General features: G+C 42.6%; 1 protein-coding gene across 1 annotated transcript in view; it reads right to left on the bottom strand.

Moving 5' to 3' along the window:
* Nucleotides 1-22,769, bottom strand: part of MICU1 (mitochondrial calcium uptake 1) — a 379,328-nt gene that overhangs the window by 176,555 nt on the left and 180,004 nt on the right. The window contains exons 6-7 of the mRNA XM_068257773.1: nucleotides 9,391-9,505; nucleotides 1,861-1,943 (exon numbers count right to left, since the gene is read on the bottom strand). Coding sequence (XP_068113874.1) covers nucleotides 1,861-1,943; nucleotides 9,391-9,505 — 198 coding nt within the window. The remainder of the gene's footprint in view (nucleotides 1-1,860; nucleotides 1,944-9,390; nucleotides 9,506-22,769) is intronic.

The raw sequence follows: 22,769 nt of genomic DNA, 5'->3' as shown, positions 1-22,769 counted from the left end.
GATACTAAAGGAAGACAATTTAATGAAAGGTCGAAAAGCAAAAAAAATCTTCAAGGACACCTGTAACAAGAGGGATGTGGAGGCTGCCGTATTTATTTCCTTTTAGACAATACCAGTTGCCTGGCAGCCCTGCTGAGCTATTTGGCTGTAGTAGTGTCTGAATAACACCAGAAACAAGCATGCTGCTAATCTTGTCAGATCTGACAATAATGTCAGAAACACCTGAGAAGCTGCGTGCTTGTTCAGGGGCTATGGCTAATAGTATTAGAGGCAGAGGATCAACAGGACTGTCAGGCAACTGGTACTGCTTAAAAAAAAAATATGGCAGCCTCCTCTCGTTACAGTTGTCCTTTAAAGAGAGTCTAAAGCCAAATTATTTTTCTTTTTTTAATGTCCACATATGTTAAGCATTAACACCAGAGCTGATTCACCACAACAGCGCGGCAGAACGAGGTTTTATCACCCCAAAATCCCTGGGGTAAATTCCATTACTTTCCAGGTCGTGGATTTTGCTGCCCGGGGAAGGTAGAGCTTTGCACTGTAGCTCTGCCTCTAGTACAGTCAATCTTCTACTCTCCCCGCCCCTCTCAGTTTTCTTTCACTGAGAAGGATGGGGAGAGGCTACGATCTGCAGAGATTGACTCGACTGGAGGCAGAGCTACAGCGCAAAGCTCTTCCTCCTCCAGGAAATGAGGGGAGAATTTTGCCCCGGAGATGTCCGGGTGATAAAACCTTGTTCTGCCACACTGTTGTGGCGAATCAACTCTGGTGTAAATGCTTAACATATGTGGACATTAAAAGTAGAAAATTAATTTGGCTTCAGACTTACTTTAATAAACAATTTGTCCTAAAACTTGGACCGTGTTTTAGATTTTGGCCCCTTACGTGATAAGAGCGTAGGTATGGATACAGAAGCACCAAAAGGATAAAAGTACCTAAAAATTGTTCTACGGCTATTTCTGCTGTGTTGACCGAGTAAACGGGAAGAGATTCGCTGGCTGTAGTAATCAAAGTAATGGGTCCTGACTGGAGTTTTGGGGTATATTTTTTTATGGCAAAATATCATTTAAGCGTAAGTTTGGGGATGTAAGTGTTTAGGTCCGTGAATAGTTTGCACATATTAGATGGGTTAGTGGGGCAAAATGATAAGCCTTTCTCTAGTAAGGAGGTTTTTATGGCTAGAAAGGATGTGGTTCCACAGATTGAAAATACACTTGGCGTGGGAAGGTGGAGTGATAGTAAAAGATGGATTGGAGGTTAAGGTTTGTTTCTTTTTTCCTTTACCTCTGCTACCTCTTTTACTGAGTTTGGTCGGGATTTCTTCAAGATGTTTTTGGGTTGTAGTGCGATTGTCCCCCAGATTATGTAAATAAACTTATTCTATTTGACAAACACATTGGCAAATGTTGTGCCTGCTTGGAGGAGGTAAGTACACCACTGCCTCCTCATGTTTTAAACTTTTTAGATACTTTTATCCTTTTGGCGCCTCTGTATCCATACTACGCTATTTCAAGTCCACCCCTGGTGGAGTTGTGTTACCCTTTTTTTTCTCATCTATGGAGAGCGACTTCTTAATCCTGAGGAGGGTCAGGTCTTATCTTCCCACTTCCCTATACAGTGGTTGCCTTTGAGGTAACCCTGCTTTGTGAGTATAGCTTATTACTGTATCATACTTCGTTTCAACTACCAGTACATACTACACTATACTTGGCTCTTGGTGTCCCTACTCTGTGTTCCTTTTGTGATAGAGTTTGACACCCCTGTTTTAAGATGTAATAATAATAGTAATTTTGAAACTATTTATAAGATACATTAGGAAAATGTGCATACTGTACATGTATACAATGAATATGGTCCCACCTGTTCAAACTCTTCCATGTCCACTTCTCCATCTCCATTCAAGTCAAACATTTTGAAAGCAATCTCAAAGTTTCTTTGTGGGGCTAAAACAATTAAAAAGTAAATATTAATGGAAAGTATTAACAACTAGAATGCTTGATGACTATAGTAGATCAAATTCTCTTACATAGACAAAGTGACATAGCAAGAATAAATACTGATTTAACCATGTGATCAGTTTGGAAATCATTGACTGGTTGGTCATGATCATGTGCCACTTTTAGTTTTGTAAGCTGAAACTCATCTCTTCAGACAAGTATATATTGTACAAACATGTCAGGGCTGTGCTGATCCTGACATTGGTGAAAAACAGGGAGCTTCCCTGAGGTGCAGTCTTTAAGCGACCACTGGTCTCCACCAGAGCGCCCCGCAGGGGACGATGTGCTTTGCAAGGTCCCCATGGTTGCCCCACCAGTGATGGAAAGAACAGGTCAGCGAACCCCACAGTGTGCAGAGGCCAGGAGGTTTTCTGTGGCTAGACCTTCTCATGACCCTGGTTACCGTGTGGTGTTCGGCATAATTTGGGGTTCAGAATGCAGAAACCTAAACTCGAACACCAACACTAATCATTTCCACAAAATAAGGGGAAAATGCCTATGATGAAGGTAGCCAAGAGAAGACACTGCACAGAGGATAAGAGGCAGGGAAGCAGCGAGAGAGGACAAAGTATGGCTGGTTCAGTCTAATCTAATCTTACCAGAAAAAAAAGGTTTAGTTGAAGCATGACATCTCCACTGTAATGAAACCATAATTAAGGTAAAGTAAAAAAAATGTAATTTGAAATACAAATCGTGAAAACATTTCTAAAACCGCTTTGGCAATTATCCAAGAAATCTACCCAAATTAAGCTTTTCTTTCTTTTTATTTAACTTTCCCAAATAGTTCTAGACTGAGCAGCTGATTATTTACTGAGCCACTGAGTCATGACTTGAATTAAATAGAATAGGTCAAGCTCTAAAGAGCAGTGCAACTCAATGGAAACCCAATTTTAAAAATTATGGCTAAGTGCAACGTCTATGCAATGGAAATGCCAATCATAGACCGCAATTACATTTCTAACAAGGGCAGCAGGGCTGACATGGACAAATAACGAACAAGCCAAGGACAAAATACGCTAGAGCGGTGTTTCGCAAATCTATCCTGAAAATTTACCACCAGTGCAGGTTTTGTGGAAAACCACATTCAACTAAGAATTTACTTTCACAAAACACCTATATCTCTTTCACAATGAAGGATTAACTGTAATCCTGACAGGTACTTCAGCTATTTAATGCAGCTGAATGGCAGCGTAAGTAACAATGCACGTTAGCAACAGACATGTGGCTTGGTTATTTAGCAGCAATTTTTTTAAATAAAAAAACATCATGTTGCGTCTGAGTGCAGCCACGCCCAGATGTGACTATTTTGTGGTGGCATCTGCATTGCTCATGCGGAGTGCTTGCAAGCTCCTGGCCGGTGCACAGGAGCAGCCAACAGTCAAGGAGTCCAAGAGGCTTTTTCTAATTAATGTTGCTAAAAGTGTCCTTTCCAATTCAATTTACTACCAGCTGAGAACTTTCAAAACGTGTCACTAACAAAATCACCACTCCTTTTAGAACTTGGAATCTGTAGTCTGTTTCCAACACGGTAAGACACATTCGGAAAAGCAGTTGGCAGTGCTTTCAGAATGCAAGGCAAATCATCTGCATTGTCGTGCATTACTCTGCTGATCCCATTTACTATAGTAAATAAGTCAGCACATGCGAAGATGCATGCAGCAGTGTAATATTGCATCACACTGCTGCACAGCACATAGTCTGAAGTCTGAGCGACAGACATTGCAGTGTATGCACTTATGATGTGCTTGCGTGTCACAAACAAAATGCATCACTGAAATGTGCGCAGCAATGCATATAGTGTGAACGGGACCTTAGTCCAATTGTTTACTACCTCCTGCCTGCATAACTAGCTAAACAGGGCACAAACAAATATTTGTACTGCACTAGTAAAAAACAAATAGTACCCCTCAATCTATATAGAGTAGATGTTATGTAATTCAAAAAGCCCAAACATTGAAAGCAAATGTTAATATTAATAAAAAATAAAAATAAAAAAGTAAAATAAAAATCTTGAGGCAATGAATGATTACAGCATTACTAAATTACATGCTACCTATAACACAGCAGTGCTTTCAACCTAAATAGAGTTAGGAGTTCAATTTTAGCTCATGCCCTCTAAAGACCTATGGATATTGTAAGATGCACTTCCCAGTTTATATAAGAATTCCAAAATAATATGTCAGCAAAAAATGATGATGATGACGGAACTCCTAAATGAAAATACAGCAGAGTATGGATTATTGACACAGTTGGCCAAGGTTCCTCATTCATTAAAAAGTGCTTTTCCACCTTCAATTGCAAAACTCTTCAGTTTGGGCATGGTGTATATAGGAAAGTTCCTAGCCTGCATCAAAACTACCAACATCCCAGGTTGTTTAACCCCAACTACCCTGAAGACCACAGCAAGCTATGTAATATGCAGTATTTAGATTAAACTGTAAGCTATGCAGAAGTTTCTCTGATTTTTATGGCATAGGTTTGGCATTATTTAACCTACCTAGCGGTAAGGACTATTATTCAAACAAGAAATTTCACATTTGTACGGATCTAAGTACATCCAGAGTGTCTGATTTTTCTGATTACTTGTTATGACAATTGAATGGTGTTTAAGACATTGTGGCTTTCTTGATTTAAAAACCCAAAAAATGTCAGCGTTTTCAATCATTTTTTTCATAATTGGGGGGAAAACTGCATGTGTGAGATACATTGGTCAAATATTTTTAATGTAACAATAAGTAAAAAAAATGATTGTAATTCTCGAATTGAAAAGAAATATACAATATTGTAAAGCAATATGAAAAAAAATTGCATTGTACGTGGCCACCTTAACACAGATTTTTCTGCTTATAGTTTCAAGTCTGTAATCCAACATTTACAATTGAGAATGCAAAAAGAAAAATGTATTTCCTCTAACATAACAGAAAAAGACAGAGTCTGTTTTAGCAATTTGTAAATCTACACAACAGACCTGAGGTGCACATGGTGAACCAGCAGATGGCAGTAAGGTGAGAAAACAATTTACTGAGTTAATGTATGCATACTACAAATTTAAAAATGAATAACTAATATTAGAGATTTCAGAATTGTATCACGGTAGAAGTCTTATGCTGGGGATACACGGTACATTTCTGTACCGTGTATCGACCAGCTGTTCCGGTCAGCTGATAATATTCAGCTGGCCCGATCAAGCTGCTCGACTCCCGCCCGCTCGATCCCCGGCGGCGGACAATGGCAGGGAATCAAGCGCTGATAAGGACCGCCGGCGGGGACGAGCGGCAATCAATCCGCGCGGACGAGCGTGGACGCGCTAATCGGCCGCCAGATCGACACGTGTATTCCCAGCATTAGGTTTGGCTAAAATCTGTCAGTTCTACAATATTTACCAACAGCGCAAATGATTACTGACACTTAAAGTGACACGGAAGTGGAAAAAATGTATAATATAATTAAATGTATGTGTAGTATGGATAATTAATAGAACATTAATTGCAAAGAAAAGAGTCTCATATTTTTTATTTTCAGTTATATAGCTTTTTTTACAACTCATAATTTTTACAGTATACAAACCTTAATTTTAAAGTATAAAACAAAGCAGAGCTAATTACCCTTTGAACTTCTCTGCAGTAAAATCATATCTGAAGTTGTCTTTCACTGTTACTTGCTTCAGAAAACAAGACCGTCTTCGACCCAAGTTGGGTCGATGAGCTTAGAGCTCTTTTGCATAGACTGCAGTTTAACACTTTTTGTACTGGAAAACAACACGAGACTAAATTTCTTTGCTACTAATGTTCTATTACTTAGCTGTACTACACATACAATTCATTATACTGTAACAAGTTTTTTTTTTTCGTTTTATTGAAGTATTTATATAGCGCCGACATATTATGCAACGCTGTACAGAGTATATTGTCTAGTCACTAACTGCCCCTCTTCAGAGGGACTCACAATCTAATCACTACCATAGTCATATGTCTATGTATCTATCATGTAGTGCATGTATCATCTAAGGCCAATTTTAGGGTAAGGCCAATTAACTTATCTGTATATTTATGGATGTGGGTGGAAACCGGAGTGTCCGGAGGAAACCCACACAGACACAGGAAGAACATACAAACTCCTTGCAGATGTTGACCTGGTTGGTATTCAAACCAGGGACCTAGCGCTGCAAGGCAAGAGCGCTAACCACTATGTCACCATGCTGCTTTAGAGTCACTTTAAGTGATCACTGTACATAATAATACTTATTAGAGCTAATGGCCCATACTCACGGGCAACTGTTTGTCATGTCGCTAGCACACGGGAGCGTGTGCGAGACATGCCGGCGACACCTCGTCGCCAGGTCCCTCCACATACACACGGCGGAGGGACCTGGCAACTGATGCGGCGGAAGCTGCTGCTCTTGTCCCTCCCCCCGCCGGAAGCGCCGTCTATTTACAATTATGTTGCTGTCGCTAGTTCGCGTACTCACGCGGACTAGCGACAGTTGCGGCGGAGTTGCGGCGGCGACTGTTGCCAGGCGATTGACCGCGCCAATCGCTTGGCGACATCAGCGACGGGCGACGGTTCAGGGTGCGCGCCCGTGCGACAGCGCATACTCACGGGCGACCTGTCGCCGCAACACGCGCGCGCCGCGTGTTGCGGCGACAATTGTAGCCCGTGAGTATGGGCCATAAGGGTCTTTTTTTTTTGTCAGCACCAACTTGGATGTTTGAAATCAGCACAGTGAAGCCTCATTGCATATTTGCTTCATTAAACCATGTTCATAGTTCACGTATTTAGTTGACCTAATCAAGATTTGCCTGGTCATTCTACAAGTGTGCGACCAGCATAGCCAATGGAACAATATGGTCAGCTGATCAAGCGTAAATTCTTTGTATGTGGTTTTCTCCTGCATAAAAAAGAAAATCCAAATCTCCCCAACACCATATTACTAGTGGCCTCTCACCTACTCCTCCGCTATTCAAGTTATAACACAGCTCAAAGTGCTTTAGTATGCTCCTTCTCCCACCTCAGAGTGATAGATCTTCAAGGGAACTCTGCAGGCTCCGAATAACTATAAGCACTTGCCATAGTGTAAGGCCTCTTTCACAGAGCGACGTTAAAGTCGCACGTTAAAACAACATTTAACGCAGAATAACTCACTGCAATGGAAAATCAATGCCCCATTCACATTTAAAGCTGCACGTTAAGTGAAAGTACTGCATGCAGTGCATTATACACGTTATTAGCTGCGTTGGACTGTTTGCACATGCTCAGCAATGACTTGGAAACATAATTTTCATTGCCTGTATGCTCTACTGTATGCGACCATAGCGGGACATTAAGTTGCGACTGTTTCAGGGCATTGCGTTGAAATTTGCGTTGCGTCTTTAACGTCGCATCAAACCGCAATGTCCTACTGTGAAAGAGGCCTTAAACCATCTCTTTAATGTAAGTTTAAAAGAAGTGCACTCATATTTCCTCAGTAAAAGCAAGCATTGCATAAAAAAACAGGTCCATCTTATGCCGAACTTCCACGTCCTGTCGCGTCGCCTTATGCATTTCCTACTGACGTACTCATCAGATTAGGGTTGCAACGGTATGAAAATCCACGGTATGATAACCGTCAAAAAAAATACCACGGTATGACGTATTACGGTATACGGTATTACGCAATTATTATCATTACAACTACCCTTATAAAATGAGAACAGGTCAAAGTTGAACAAACTCTTTGTTAAACACTTAATACATGTCCGCTCCCCCCATTTGCATTATATTTTTCAGCTCTGGTATCCTTTAAAGGAAACCAGAGATGCAGCATAGTGAAAGTTTTTTTTATACATACCTGGGGCTTCCTCCAGCCCCATCATGCGCACAGATCCCTCCCTCGCCGCCATCCTCAGCCTTTTCTATCGCTGGTACTGAGTCCCGTAACTTCAGCCAGTCGCGGCCAGTCTGAGCATGCGCACCGCGCTCCGGCGGAGAATAATATATGCATGCGTAGTACTATTTCTGGCCGCGACTGGCTGAAGTTACGGGACTCAGTACCAGCGATAGGAAAGGCTGAGGATGGCGGCGTGGCAGGGATCTGTGCTCATGATGGGGCTGGAGGAAGCCCCAGGTATGTATAAAAAAAACTTTCACTATGCTGCATCTCTGGTTTCCTTTAAAGGATACCAGAGCTGAAAAATATAATGCAAATGAGGGGAGCAGACATGTATTAAGTGCAGTCCTGGGCTGAGCCGCAGCAGAGGATTTCTTTACAAAGTAGGGGGACAGAGGAGAACAAGGGGGAGCAGTGGGCATGAGGACTCATCATGACACATCACACAGACATCACTCAGACATCACACACACACACACACACGTATACATCAGGCAGACACACATATATCAGGCGGACACATCATACACATGCCATAAATATACACACTGGCTGCATTCAAACACTGCACCTCTCCCACAGCAGCGCTGCTTATCTGCCGTCATAGCTTCAACTCCTACACGTGCAGTGTGCCTTTCTCTCTCTCCTTCTCCCGGGCGGGCGGCAGTGTTCATTTTCATGGGGGAGGAGCGCTGGCCATTCCTTTGAACACTGATCTTTATTAGTGTTAAGCTCAACTCTGCAGTCGGGGGAGGAAGGAGACTGCGTGCATCGAGCAGGAGGGAGAACGGGCTGTAGCCTTTTCTCATTTAGTGTAGTTATTTTTTAATCGCCTGGTGTCTCCCCCTCTGCTCTTGTGGTACAGTCCACAATTAAAAAAAAAAAAAAAAACACAAGCAGATACTTTTGCCGGGGGAAAAAGATCTCTGTGTGCGCTCCAGCCGCGTCATCACAGGACGCGCTTCACCACCCAGAGTCTGCACACATGTCGGCAAGCCTCCCGCAATCGTGAACTAGCTTTGGGAGCTTGCCGAGGGAGACGGAGAGCAGGACAATGCCGGAACGGTGGATGCGGAAATGCAGCCTAAACCGGTATTTCCTAAAAGTGCACGGTACGGTTATCATGCATTGTAAAACCGTGATATACCGTAATACCGGTAAATCGCGGCAACCCTACATCAGATAGTATATGACGTTTCCCAGGACATGATTATACCGCACCTGGTGCAGTAAGTAGTTAAATTGTAGATTTGATTCTTTAGGTTATATAATGGTTTTTAGCCCTAAGCGTGCAGTCCACATATATAAGATGTATTAAATCAACTGACTGAGTGTGTGTGTGAGTGTGTGAGGTGAGTGTGTGAGGTGAGTGAGTGAGTGAGTGAGTGAGTGAGTGAGTGAGTGAGTGAGTGAGTGAGTGAGTGAGTGATGTGTGTGTGTGTGTGTGTGTGTGTGTGTGTGTGTGTGTGTGTGTGTGTGTGTGTGTGTGTGTGTGTGTGTTATTACTCTAACAACTGACATACTTACTTGAAAGAACTGTTGTCAGAAAAATGTAATCTGAGAAGGAGATGAGTCCACATTCCCCCAGTGTGTAGAAAATGCTGTCTTCATCTGCAAACTTCTCTCGTTCTTGGGAAATTTTCTATTATTCGGAAAATCAGCAAAAACAAAACAGAGCGTTAGATGTGAACATGGAACAAGCCGTATGCTCGCCCCATCTCTGAACATCAGATGATGTCTCTTTCAGTTTTTAAAGCTTTCAGGCACATATTTATCTGTCTCAGACAGCATATGGTGTGCGGTGCCCATATTCACCTTTTACAATGCATACAGTTTATTTCACTGCGCTAATTAAGAACAGAAGAGAATTAATTCCAAAAGCTTTAAAAAGCTAAAAGAGCATTAGAAATTAAACTTAATATACATTAACACAAATCATGTCAAAATCTAGCTTCATAAACATTCAGAACACCAAACTATGAGAAAGGTCTACTAAGAAAACATATTTTGCAAACATAGATGAATGGTCATGCAAATGCCAGTGCAGGATCTGTGAACAAGCTTGGAGATATCCACTAAGGAACACAAAAACAAAAAGAAAAAGACAAAAGAGAAAACACCACACTAGGGCCCAGTCCATGGACTGGGCTGTGCCCACTGGTTACCTCTGTCTAGCGGAGATCCAATCATATACAAGATAAAGGAAAGACAATTGGTTAAACAGGTAAGAAAAATGACACATAAATCAGCAATGATGCATAAATCCAGGCTATTGGAAAGAACACACTTTCGATAGTTGCAGCTGTGTAGACCAGATGGTCTGTGCCACTGGGGACTCTACTACCACTAAACTGACTGATGTTAGTGAAGCCAATTTTCATCTTATCCATGTACATATAAAAGAGAAGCACATCTTGAGCATGACTCTGAATACTTGAACACCCCAATCTATGATAAACAGCATTAATTGAACAGAATGATCTCAATGTAACACTTTCCATGCATATTGTATTGCATAATCACAATACAACCATAACATGCCTGTTACTGATCCTGTCAATAGACTGCTTTGGTAAACTGACAGCGTCCACATATAATAGTTACACTAAGGCCGCATTTACACTTAATCAGTTGGTACACGTTTTTTTTTCTTCTCATTGCAGTGCATTGTGAAAAAGATTTCAGTTAAAACGCGTTAAAGAGAACCCGAGGTGTGTTTAAAGAATGTTATCTGCATACAGAGGCTGGATCTGCCTATACAGCCCAGCCTCTGTTGCTATCCCAAACCCCACTAAGGTCCCCCTGCACTCTGCAATCCCTCATAAATCACAGCCATGGTGTGAGGCTGTGTTTACATCTGTAGTGTCAGTCTCAGCTGCTCCCCCGCCTCCTGCATAGCTCCGGTCCCTGCCCCTGTCCCTGCCCTCCAATCAGCAGGGAGGGAAGGAATGCAGGCGGGGACTGGAGTTCTGCAGGAGGCGGGGAGAGCAGCAGACTGACACTATAGAGATAAACACAGCCAGCTCTGACAAGTTGTTTGTCAGCAGCGTGGCTGTGATTTATGAGGGATTGCAGAGTGCAGGGGGACCTTAGGGGGGTTTGGGATAGCAACAGAGGCTGGGCTGTATAGGCAGATCCAGCCTCTGTATGCAGATAATATTCTTCAAACCCACCTCGGGTTCTCTTTAAGTGTGAACTGTGCCATAGGAAAACATGGGCATTACTTTGAAAATCAGCTGTCCTTTAAGTTATAACTGAGAGCAACTGATTAAGTGTAAACGGGGCCTAACCAATCAACCTATTCTAGTTCTTACAAGGATTGCCTCCTGCTTATCCTTCCATATTCACTCTCCACAGGTCAGATCAGCCTGCTTGGCAAGTAGATGAGCATCACACATATTTATAGGGGGTCATTCATAAACATACAGTCACCTAAAGCAATCAAGGTAGAGTTATTCGACAGAACTCTAGCATGTGCACAAGGCTATACAATCCCAATCCAAACCATGCCAGTCCCTCCAATCTCCATACCATGCACATCTCATGCAAACTCTCCATCAGTGGTGCATAACTTGTTTTATACAGCAACTGCAGGAGGCTTCGGTATCTAAACAATGCAGAGGCTGAAGAGATCATGCCCTGACTGGGTGGCAGCAGAGTACTTAGAACATGGCCATTTTTAATACAGGTGTTACTTGAATACTACAAAAACAGTGGTGGTGTTGCAGGTAATGTGGAAAACCCATACATAAATATTATTAGCGCTGATATAAACTACGAACACTTTTTTTTTTGTTAGCCTATTTTTTGTTTTTTTGGGTTTGTTTTTTTTAACTGCTGCTGTGTTAAGGAGCACCAAGCCAAAATACAAGTTGCATCACAAAAGGAAACCACTGATGACAATCACATGTATGTTAAATTATCGCGCAGCCAATGCCGCGGTATCAATCACATCCTTTTCCATTATCTCGTTTCTTCATGGACCTTATATGTAGCGTCCAGGATCGGGCAACCACAGGGCTCCCGTGACCCCACTGGATGGGTCAAAACATGGCACAAAAATCAGACGACGTAAATAGTCGATGGAAGTTGCCAAATGCTTTTCTGCACACTTGCAGAAAAGCACTTGCATCAAAATCCCGAGCGGCTGTTTCAGATGTCCGTCTGAACCGGCCCTTAAGCTTGTGGTAGGCTAGGATACCTCCTGATGGCACTCCTCATGCTGCTCTTTGCCTTCAGGATCCCTCACGTTCCCTGTCCTTTTATTATTCAACTGGCCCCTCAGTGGAATAGTCTGAAGTGCCCATGGTCGTGCACAGGGGATTCGGAACTAGGCAAGCGCGAGTTCCTTACCACACATGCCCAGTACAAGGAAGAACTTGTCCATGAAAGAGAGATGCAAGCACTTTTTTTACTGGGCATGCACAGCTCGAAAATGCTTGCTTACCAGCTACTAAACATTTGGGAGGCTGCGTGGTAGAGGATTGGAGGCCCTAAAACGGAGAATAGGAGGGGCTCCAAACACAACAAGCAGCATGAGGATGGTGAGGCTCTACAAAGTGCCTGTACAATTGTTATTGTAAAGCACCAAGGAAGTTGCTGGCACAATACAATATAAAGCTATAAAATAATATTAACCTCCCTGGCGTTCTGGACGAGTGACGCCTGAGGGCACCGCTCAGGCCCTGGTGGGCCGTTTTGAATAATTTAAAAAAAAAAAACACGCAGCTAGCACTTTGCTAGCCGCGTGTTGTCCGCGATCCCTGCCGATGCGGCGCTACCTGCCACGTAACAGCCCCCCCCCCCAGGAGACCCCATGCGCAGCCTGGCCAATCAGTGTCAGGCAGTGCTGAGGGGTGGATCGGGACGCGCCCTGTGATATCACGACGTCGATGACGTCATCGCCATGACGACGGGGGAAGCCCTAAAGGAAATCCCGTTCAGAACGGAATTTCCTTATGGGCAAGCGCACCGGCGGCTATCAGAGGAGTGGGAGGGACGCCGCAGGGAGGGGGGCATCATGTAGCTAGCGCTAGGCTAGCTACATGATAGGAAAAAAAACTATGCAGAAAAAAACCTTCTCGCGGCCCTGTAGGAACGCTAGGAAGGTTAATACCTCTTTTTTGAAGAAAGCATACTCATCTATTGTTTAAGAAGATAGGTACAATACATAATCTAAAGTAGTAATTACATCTTCACAGGCAACCCTTATCAATCAGCTACATTCCTATCGTTGATCTGTACATCCAAGTGGAAGTGAAGTTATTTTTTAATGAAAACCCAAAGGTGTGAAACTTTTTTCTACATAAGGAGTTTTGTAGCTTGCCTTTTGTGCAAGGTTTTAAACAAAAAGATCAACCCCCGGTTGTAATAGGTACCGGTAATTCCAATATACCGAGCACTGACAAGGCTATTTCCTTGTGAATGGAGATAAAGATGAGGCTAGTCTTTCAATCAGTGATGTTGTTAAACCTGGAGAAAGACCAACCTGACTGATCCACTAATGAACAACAGGAGAGCTATGTTCTGTCGGAATGGTGTGAGTGTGAAACATGGCATGGCGTTAAAGGAGCTTAGCTCTGTCAGATTCCAATCAGAGGAAAAGCTTGCTTGTAGAAAGATGTGTACTTTGTCTTTACCTTTCAGCACCTTATTTCACATTCTCTATTGACTATTCTAAATCAGAATGCCATACGCCATGTCTGAAAACTGCAATTGCTATCCATGTGTCGTGAACGCAGATTTCAATGAATTTTAAGGTGAAAAGAAATTCTAGATCTTAAATGTTTTTTTACACCTAATAAAAACATTTGCCATTTTGTTATCCTTTTATAAGTAAAAGTAATAAGGAAGAAGTTTTTATTTTTAAAACAAAAACACAATCTCAAGGCTTATTTTATGGACATTCTAGCGTTATTTTAATGATTCTCAGATATTAAAGGATACCTGTAACCACCATGGCTCACAAGTAATAGCAACAGTGTTACTATCATTACTAGCGAGTGAGGAATCCAGGGCTGTGGAGTCGGAGTCTGAGTCGTGGAGTCTGAGTCGTGGAGTCGGGCAATTTTGGGTGCCTGGAGTCGGAGTCGGGAAAAAATGCACCGACTCCGACTCCTAATGAATTTGTAACTGTAATTAAAATAGAAAATATGATAAAATGTTCTATTTCTCAGATAATAGTCATTAAAAATAATGTATATATACAGTATATATACAGTAATAGTTGTGCTTAGTCCACAAAGATGAAATAAACCAATCAAAATTAGTTACTTGTGCTGCTTCAATAAAGCAGTCCCCATATTTTAAAGGTCAGATATACATATCTGATTGTGACTGTATATATGATGTGTACACAGAAATCTCTTCTATATACTAAATAACATCTATGCTGGAAGAATAAAGCCTGATGTGTAGCTGTGTCACTAATAGAGATGGTCAATGAGATGGAAATAATTCTGCACTGATGCTGATTTATGCAAATGTATGCACTCCCTTTGCTGATGAAATCAAATAATTTGATATGTTGTTAAAATTTGGTTTGGTGACTACAAATTAAAGGGTACCTGAGACGGATGAAAAGTAAAGTTTTATACATACCTGGGGCTTCCTCCAGCCCCCTTCAGGCTAATCAGTCCCTCGCTGTCCTCCACCACCCGGATCTTCTGCTATGAGTCCTGGTAATTCAGCCAGTCAGCGCTGTCCGGCCGCATGCCGCTCCCACAGCTAGGAACATTCTGCACCTGCGCAATAGTGCTGCACAGGTGGAGTATGCTCCTGGCGGCGGAGTGTGTGCATGCGCACTACGCCCGACTGGCTCAAGTACCTGGACTCCTAGCTGAAGATCCAGGTGGTGGAGGAGGACAATGAGGGACTGATTATCCTGAAGGCGGCTGGAGGAAGCCCCAGGTATGTATAAAACTTTAATTTCATCTGTCTCAGGTTTACTTTGTTACACAGTAGTACTATACTCTACATATGCACTCCCCACAGAGCTGCAGGGAATCCACTGAGAATGCTGTGCACATTGAACACAGAGGTGTTGCCTGTCACCCATAAACCTTGTTCAGATTGTGCATGAAGAATGTGTAATAGAGGAAGAATCTCCTCATTCCTTTGCAGAGTACCTGCACATCATTCTTACATGTACCCACACTTACATTGCCTAGGGCCTGATAGATGTTCTTTGTTCCGGTTTGTACCATTTACAAGTACTCTTACCAAGGACCAGTTTTAGTCTAAAGGGAATAAATATATCAGTCTACATATCCTTCTCACTTCAGTTGTCTTGTAAAATTCCTAAGCGTTGGCAGTTAAGAGACGAATTTCATGTTACATACTTTTAATCAACAAAATTGTAATATGCAAATTAGAGGAGTCGGAGTCGAGGAGTCGGTGGAATCCTAAACTGCGGAGTCGGAGTCGGTGGATTTTTGGACCGACTCCACAGCCCTGGGGGAATCATAACCTCCTCAATCCTCACAGTGACAAATTGCAGCACAAATGATTATCCCACAGTGAGCAGTGAAAACACAATTTAGTACACACGTAGGACATAACTTAGTTCAGATTACTGCATTGATTTAGGCCTCTTGCACACTACATGCGATTCCAATTTTTTATACGATCCGATTTTTGATTCCGATTAAAAAGCGTAGCAGCATGCAGTACTTTTTTTTTTAATCGGAATAAAAAAATCAGATTGTATAAAAAAAAATCGGAATTGCATGTAGTGTGCAAGAGGCCTTAAAGTGAATGGAAACCGCATTTAAAAAAAATGAGACATATACTTACCCAAGGAGAGGGAAGGCTCTGGGTCCTATAGAGCCTTCCGGCTCCTCTCCTAGTCCCCTCGTTCCAGTGCTGGCTCGCCCGGTAAGCAGTATTTGACTAAATTAGTCAAACACTGCTTTATCCGGCTGAAGGAGGCTTCAGAAGTCTTCAGGGAGCCCGAATGCTCCTGAAGAAGGGCGGCCCTGTACTGCGCCTGTGCAAGCATGCTCTCTTGCACGCTCAAGTGTGTGCAGTATGGAGCCGCACGTCTTCGGGAGGACACAGCTCCCGAAGACTTCCAAATACCCTTTTGGCGGGGGATTGAAACGGGGGGGGGGGGGGGGGGAGCGAGCAGAAGATAGAGAGCACCGAGAGAGGAGATGGAAGGCTCTATATGACCCAGAGCATTCCCTCTCCTTAGGTAAGTATTTGCTTCATTTTTGTTAAAATGTGGTTCCCATTCACTTTAACTGTACAATATTAAAGCAGCTTTAAACAGAGGATGTGATGTCACATAATATTGAAGCTGATTTATAGAGTCCACATGACCACCATTCTGAGCTCAAAATGTGGGTAGGTAAAGATCTATTTTATTTAGAAGACACGGCTATAGTAAAACTGCTATCTCCTGTGCCATGAGGCGGAGCTGAATTTCACATATTTATTGTTATCGACAATTTTCTAATTTAAATTAAAGCCAGCAGTTAAAAGCTGCTAAATGCATAAACTAGAATCAAGAATACATTCACTAAGATGGGCTTTATAACAGGTCTAGGGATGCATTGATGTAAAACATCCCTAATTTACTGAGCTATTTTTCATACATAATATTTAAACATAAATTGGTGGTGCATTTATTTTTAAATTGGCTAATATGAATGGAGTATACTTTCATCCTGCAGATAAAATCAGCTTGTGAAAGTTATGAGCGCTGCAAGCATTGCTAGGCAGCCTGGAATAACAAGCGTTTGAACAAATGCTCTGAACAATGGCTAGCTACTCTTGGCAATCTAATCCAATCAGTTTCATTATTGCTCAGGCTATTTATTGTAAGCCAGGAGAAACCTGTGTAACAAAGGGGGAGGTTATCACTATTTTAGTTACATGAAAGCCTTTGATCCTCAGTTTTCCTACAGACTTGAAAAAGAAGTTTGTGTTTTCAGACTGTTCAAAGATACAGCAGTGTTTTTAATAAGAAACCAACAACTTACAAAGTCTGAATCTGTTCTTCCAAAGATCATATTACTTAAATCCATTTCGTATTAAAAAATCAATATATAGCATTATATCTCATTTTCAAAGTTAAACTAGTAAATCTGCTCTCCAAACCATTGTAATGTGGAGTTCTCCTATAACGTACTGACACCAAAGAACTTCATACCTGTTTAACCACTTCAGGATTCGGCGTACGCTTAACTACGCCCCTGAATCCTGAAGTGGATTCCATGGAAACGGCCGCTCGTTCGAGCGGCCGTTCCATGTCAGTTCACGGAGGGTGTCTCCGTGAACACCCTGCGAGCCGCCGATCGTGGCTCGCAGGGTAAATGTAAACACACAGGGAAGATCTTCCCCGCTGTTTACATGTATACGGCGCTGCGCAGCAGCAGCGCCGTAGCGGAGATCGGCGATCCCCGGCCTCTGATTGGCCGGGGATCACCGGCACCTGATAGGCTGAAGCCTGTCCTATCCGGCGCAGGACGGAATTCCGTCCTGCGCCGCTCACAGGGGGAGGGAGAGGGAGGGAAGGGGAAGGAGGCCAGGAAGCGCTGCGGAGGGGGGCTTTGAAGAGCCCCCCCCCCGCAAGCGCAAACAGCCGGCGGCGATCAGACCCCCCCCAGCAGGACATCCCCCTAGTGGGGAAAAAAGGGGGGTAGTCTGATCGCCCTGGCTGCTAGCTGATCGGTGCTGCGGGCTGGAGAGCCCACACAGCACCGATCAGGCAACCCCCCCCCCCCCCCCCGGTACAGAAGTGGTTAAAATGTATTTATTTATTGTATTTATAAAGCGCCAACATATTACGCAGCGCTGGACAATAAATAGGGATACATACAATATTTAGGGGTGACATACAGCAAAATGACAATACCTGAATACAAGAAAGACCAGATCATGCAGCACAGTATGAGTACAAGGTAATGCTTAGTCAGTCACTGGATGGGAGCATGGAGATTAAGCAAGTTAGGTTCACTCAAGAGGCCTAGCATGGGTTCACAGTAATGGAGGTGCATGATCAGGTTGGACACAAAAGGAGGAGGACCCTGCCCAAAGGCTTACAATCTAAAGGAAAATAAATGTAAAGCACCCCCCCCCCCCCAAAAAAAAAGAGTCAAATACTTAACTATGGACAGGGAAGGGTCTGGATCCTATAGAGCAGAGTTCCCCAACTCTGTCCTCAAGGCCCACCAACAGTACATATTTTGCAGAAAACCACAAACATGCACAGGTGAGGTAATTAGTGTCTCAGCAGAGCTGATTAACAACTACCTCTGTGGATTTCTACAAAAAATGCACTGTGTGTGGGCCTTGAGGACAGAGTTGGGAAACACTGCTATAGAGCCTTCCCTGTCCTCTCTTGTACCCCTCGTTCCAGCATTGTCACCCCTGTTGTGTGTACTCAACCAATTGGTCGAATACAAGCCTGTGAGCCCTCAGGAGTCTGTGTACCTGAGTGGTTTTTGAAGACAGGCGGGGTACAAGAGAGGCAGGGAAGGCACTACAAGACCCACAGCCTTCCTTGTCCGTAGGTAAGTGTTAAACTTTTTTTTTTGGGGGGGGGGGGTACTTCACAATCACTTTAAACCCCCAGTCATCCACTATGCATCTAATGGGCTGGTATTTAGAAGTAAGGGTGATAAAACTTTTTTGCAAAATAAAAATATTTGCTGCATCATCACCTAGATCCTCAGCTTTTTTACTCAGCTACAATCAACTGCCTGCTCACTCTCCCCATCCCATTCATTCTGAAAACACTCCCCCTTTAGTCTGGAAATGGTTTCCAGGCCATACCAGTAAAACTGAGGTGTCAGGAACTTGATTTATTTCAAACTACATGTGCCAGGTGTACTGGAGGTGCATATAAACTGGCTAAAACAACTCAGGGGTTGATGGACGCTAACCACATTGATCATCCAGGAGTCCTAAATCCATTTGGTGCGTGTGGAACGTGTAGTATCGATACACATCTTACAGGGTGCACTACCTTTAGCAGGTGTTTTGGTTCCTAATTGTTTTTAAAGAGAACCAGAGATGAAGCACCCTCATGTATTTGAACATATATATCAGTGGGAACATTAGAGAAAACACCTACCCTGCTTTCTGTTTCATTCTCCACTGCACAGCTTGCTTCTTATCAACCCTGATAAAATCCCAGACTGAGCATTCAGTCTGGCTTTGCTCAGGAATATTTATAGCTCACTCTGTCTTCTCATGTCTTTTTAAGCCCAAGCCTGCCCCCTGCTCGCTCTGCTCAGGAATCATTATAGCTGAGTCATTATAGCAAAGCCAGACTGAATGCTCAGTCTGGGATTTTATCAGGGTTGATAAGAAGCAAGCTGTGCAGTGCAGAATAAAACAGAAAGCAGGGTAGGTGTTTTCTCTAATGTTCCCACTGATATATATGGTAAAATACATGAGGGTGCTTCGTCTCTGGTTCACTTTAACAGTTTTGCAACAATTTTACGATGATGCTAAATAATATTGTTTTTCAGTTAATCACCATGTTAAGCGATTCTTACAATGGCCTACCAGTGTTCTAGATGCCCTAGGATACCAATGTCACAGTGATGTGGTAAGTAATCATTAGATGAAATCGGTCCATTGGAATTGAGTATAACTAAAGGGATGACATGAGAAGGCAATTGTTGGCTACCAAAGAGTAGATGAGGATCTATGAATTGGTCCAGCAAGTATTTTCTGCTTTTGTAAAAAGTGCGTTTTAGAAGCTATCCTACTGTTAATCAGCCTCATCCACTAATGAATTAAGGAAACAGTGAAATCAAGTGTCTTCATGTTCATTTCTATACTGGAAGAGTTGCTCACCAAAAGTGTTTACCAGAACATTCCGCTAACATGCAAATTTCAACTGACCAGGAAGAAATACAGAAACTCAAAACATTAGATTTAGTTAAAGTAAAACTGCAATCAGAAATAAAAAAAGTCAGATACTTACCTATGGAAAAGCCTCGTCACCCCAGATACAGCTATTCAACCAACTGGTTTAATACACCTCCATGGGCCCTCAAAAGACTTTGGAAGCACTCATGCCCCTGGGTGGTCCCAAAGGTGGGCGGTTCCATACTGTGCATGTCCCGCATGCTCGTACATGCACAATATGGAGCTGCCTGACTTCACAAAGCCTTCCAAGGGCTCATGGAGGTAACTTCACCATGGGACAACGCTGGAATTAGGGGACCAAGTTGGAACAGGGAAAGCTTTATAAGATCCAGAGCCTTCCCTCTCTATAGGTGACTTTTTTCTCCCTACAGATTTGCTTTAAGTAGCCAGTCTTCAGCTTGGAGTTGGACCAGTCAAATGCTGTAGCAGATTTACATTCGCCCAGCTCCAAGCTGCACATATTCAACATAAAATATGTATTAGCTTGAAAATATGAGCCTCTCACTGACCATCTCTAGGATTGGACAGATATATCCTTAAACATTTAAATATATACACTTGACTTTATACGATGACTTTATAAAATCTCTTACTGTCTCCGAGCTATCATCATTTTTCTTTTATAAAATAGCAATAATCCTCCTTAGAAATCCCTGAGATGCTGGCAGCTGATCACACTTTACAGGCTACAAACTGACAAAGAATCATCTCATATAGTAGAGGTCACTGCATAAAAAGACCTCAGAAGGCAATGCACATATAAAAGGTATCACCTTTAAAGTTAAGAAATTCAGCAGTCTATGGCACTGCTGCTCAGAGAGATGACCGACTATATTTCACAGGCATGGCTGTGTTTGGACAATGTAGTTAAATTGCTCTAGATGTAATCTATGATGGCTGTGTTCCCGCCCCGGGCCACCTGTGAGGCACATAAGCATTGGCTGCCACTGCCAAGAACCTAAATAACAAATATCTTAAAAATGTAATGAGCTACGTTGCCTTCCATCCACTTCTATGTCCTTTACAAGAGCAAAGAACATTCTGAATTTATAGTGTGCACGAGAGAAGTAAATGTAGAAATGGCAAAGTTCTTTAAAGCGGACCTAAACTCAGAATTTCCTCTCTGCTCTATAAGGTAAGCAACAGCATAGTAACCTTTCAAGAACAAAACCCTTTTTGTTACAGCTTCTAAAACTCCCCAAAAAAAACCTGCAGTGTTCACTTCCTGGAACTCCTGGGAGCACAGAAATGGTTAACCTCCAGTATTTACATATCACGGAACCTCAGAAAAAGACAACACTGTTCACACACAGCTAAAGGCCTTCATTTAGACTTGCTGACAACTTGCAGATAAGGGGGATTATGCAGGCTGATCTCTCTAAACACACCCAGTGAATTTCTCAGCAAGTAAATGTGTTTTCCTTGTCTACTGTGCAAGAGTTTAGGTCCACTTTAATAAGGTATCAAGCCACAATAAAGTGACCATACAATGGTCGATGTGGCCAAAGGTGGGCTCCGGGTGAGTGCAACTTTTTTGTGCGACTTTAGGTTTACTTTAATCATAGAGATATTACATACATTATATATATTTATTTTTAACTGAAGTGGAGAAAGCCATTAAACAGTCCAGAGAAGCTGGAAGGAGCAGTGGCTAATCCTAAAGGAGCCTTGTAAAGGGGTAAGCTTAATTTATGATCAAACATTTTGTCTGTTTTCTTACCTGAATTAGTGGAAAGAGCTATAACAATCTTTCACTACTGATAATAATTCCAATCTGCATGTAAATTTCATGCAAATTGTGTGCCTGTAGCAATTAGGCCAATTAAAAGGCATTCCTGATGACTCTGAGTGGCCCAGGTCCAAGCTGCACGCAATCTGCATTAATCAGCATGCAGGATGGAATAATAAGCATCTTATTGGCCATCTCTATTGCTGAGCAATGGAAAGACAGGGTGTAAGAATGAGGACATGTTGCGCTTGCCTTTATAAGCAGCGGAAATTAGGATAAGGATCAGTTAAATGCGGCATATTACATTTCTTGCTATGATTCTGTAGGCACAGGAGGCTTAATGTTGCAAAAAATTATCTTTCACTATTACTTCAAGTGATTATTTACCCTGATCAATATACAACGGAGCTGCTTACCTTCCAAAAAGAGACAGACAAACTCAAGAACTTTATTAACTCATTAGGGACCTTAGCCCATTTAATAACGGGCTATAGGTCTATAATCTCCCGCCCACATGCCCGCCAAGCGCACATGCACACGCCTGGCCGGCCCCCTGGCTGTCCTGCTTCCGTTCTAACAACGGCTGTCCCTGCGGCACATGCGCAGTAGCCACACACGGGACGTAGAGACACGGGTTTTATTAGGTAGGATGAAAATGTGTCTCATAGGCTATTGGTTAGTAAAGCCAATCAAAGTGCTGAAGCTACAGAGGTACTCTTGACTGACCTGGGGAAGTGGTAGTCAGCCAATGAAACATGTTGGCGTGAGTTAATTTCGTTATCTTATTGTGGTCTGTCTCTCCATGGTAAGTAACTCCACCCCTTAGTCTCATTTTTAAATAGATTTGAAAGTGTGTATTATTATTTGGTGCCTCCTACTGCTAGCATTATATTGTCCCACCTCTGGCGGAAGCCATCCCCTTTTCCTTTTAGTCACTGGAGTCCAACTTGTTTTGGGGTATGAACAGATTAGATGTCCAGAGATTAGAGGCAGGCTTGGATTGTGCGCAGTTGCCATTTGGGTGACTATATTTTGTGAGTACCCATAGCCCTTTTTAACCATTTGCCTGTTTTAAAACAGAAGTGGAAACTGACTATCCTCTGATTAGGGTCACTATTTAAAACAAAATAAAGCTTGCTGCTATGTGACAACAGCAGTACATTCACAAAAACTCCTGTTGTCATCCCAACAAAAGAAATTCAGTAATATTTATTTTTTTCAACAATTTCTGTATAAGTGACTAAGACGAGAAGAGGTTCAATAATATCTTCATTTAACTTTTCAAAAATAC

The sequence above is a fragment of the Hyperolius riggenbachi genome, chromosome 10 (assembly GCF_040937935.1).
Source record: "Hyperolius riggenbachi isolate aHypRig1 chromosome 10, aHypRig1.pri, whole genome shotgun sequence".
Lineage (NCBI taxonomy): Eukaryota > Metazoa > Chordata > Amphibia > Anura > Hyperoliidae > Hyperolius > Hyperolius riggenbachi.
The sequence above is the reverse complement of the archived record's forward strand: the minus strand, read 5'-3'. Positions and strand labels throughout refer to the sequence as shown.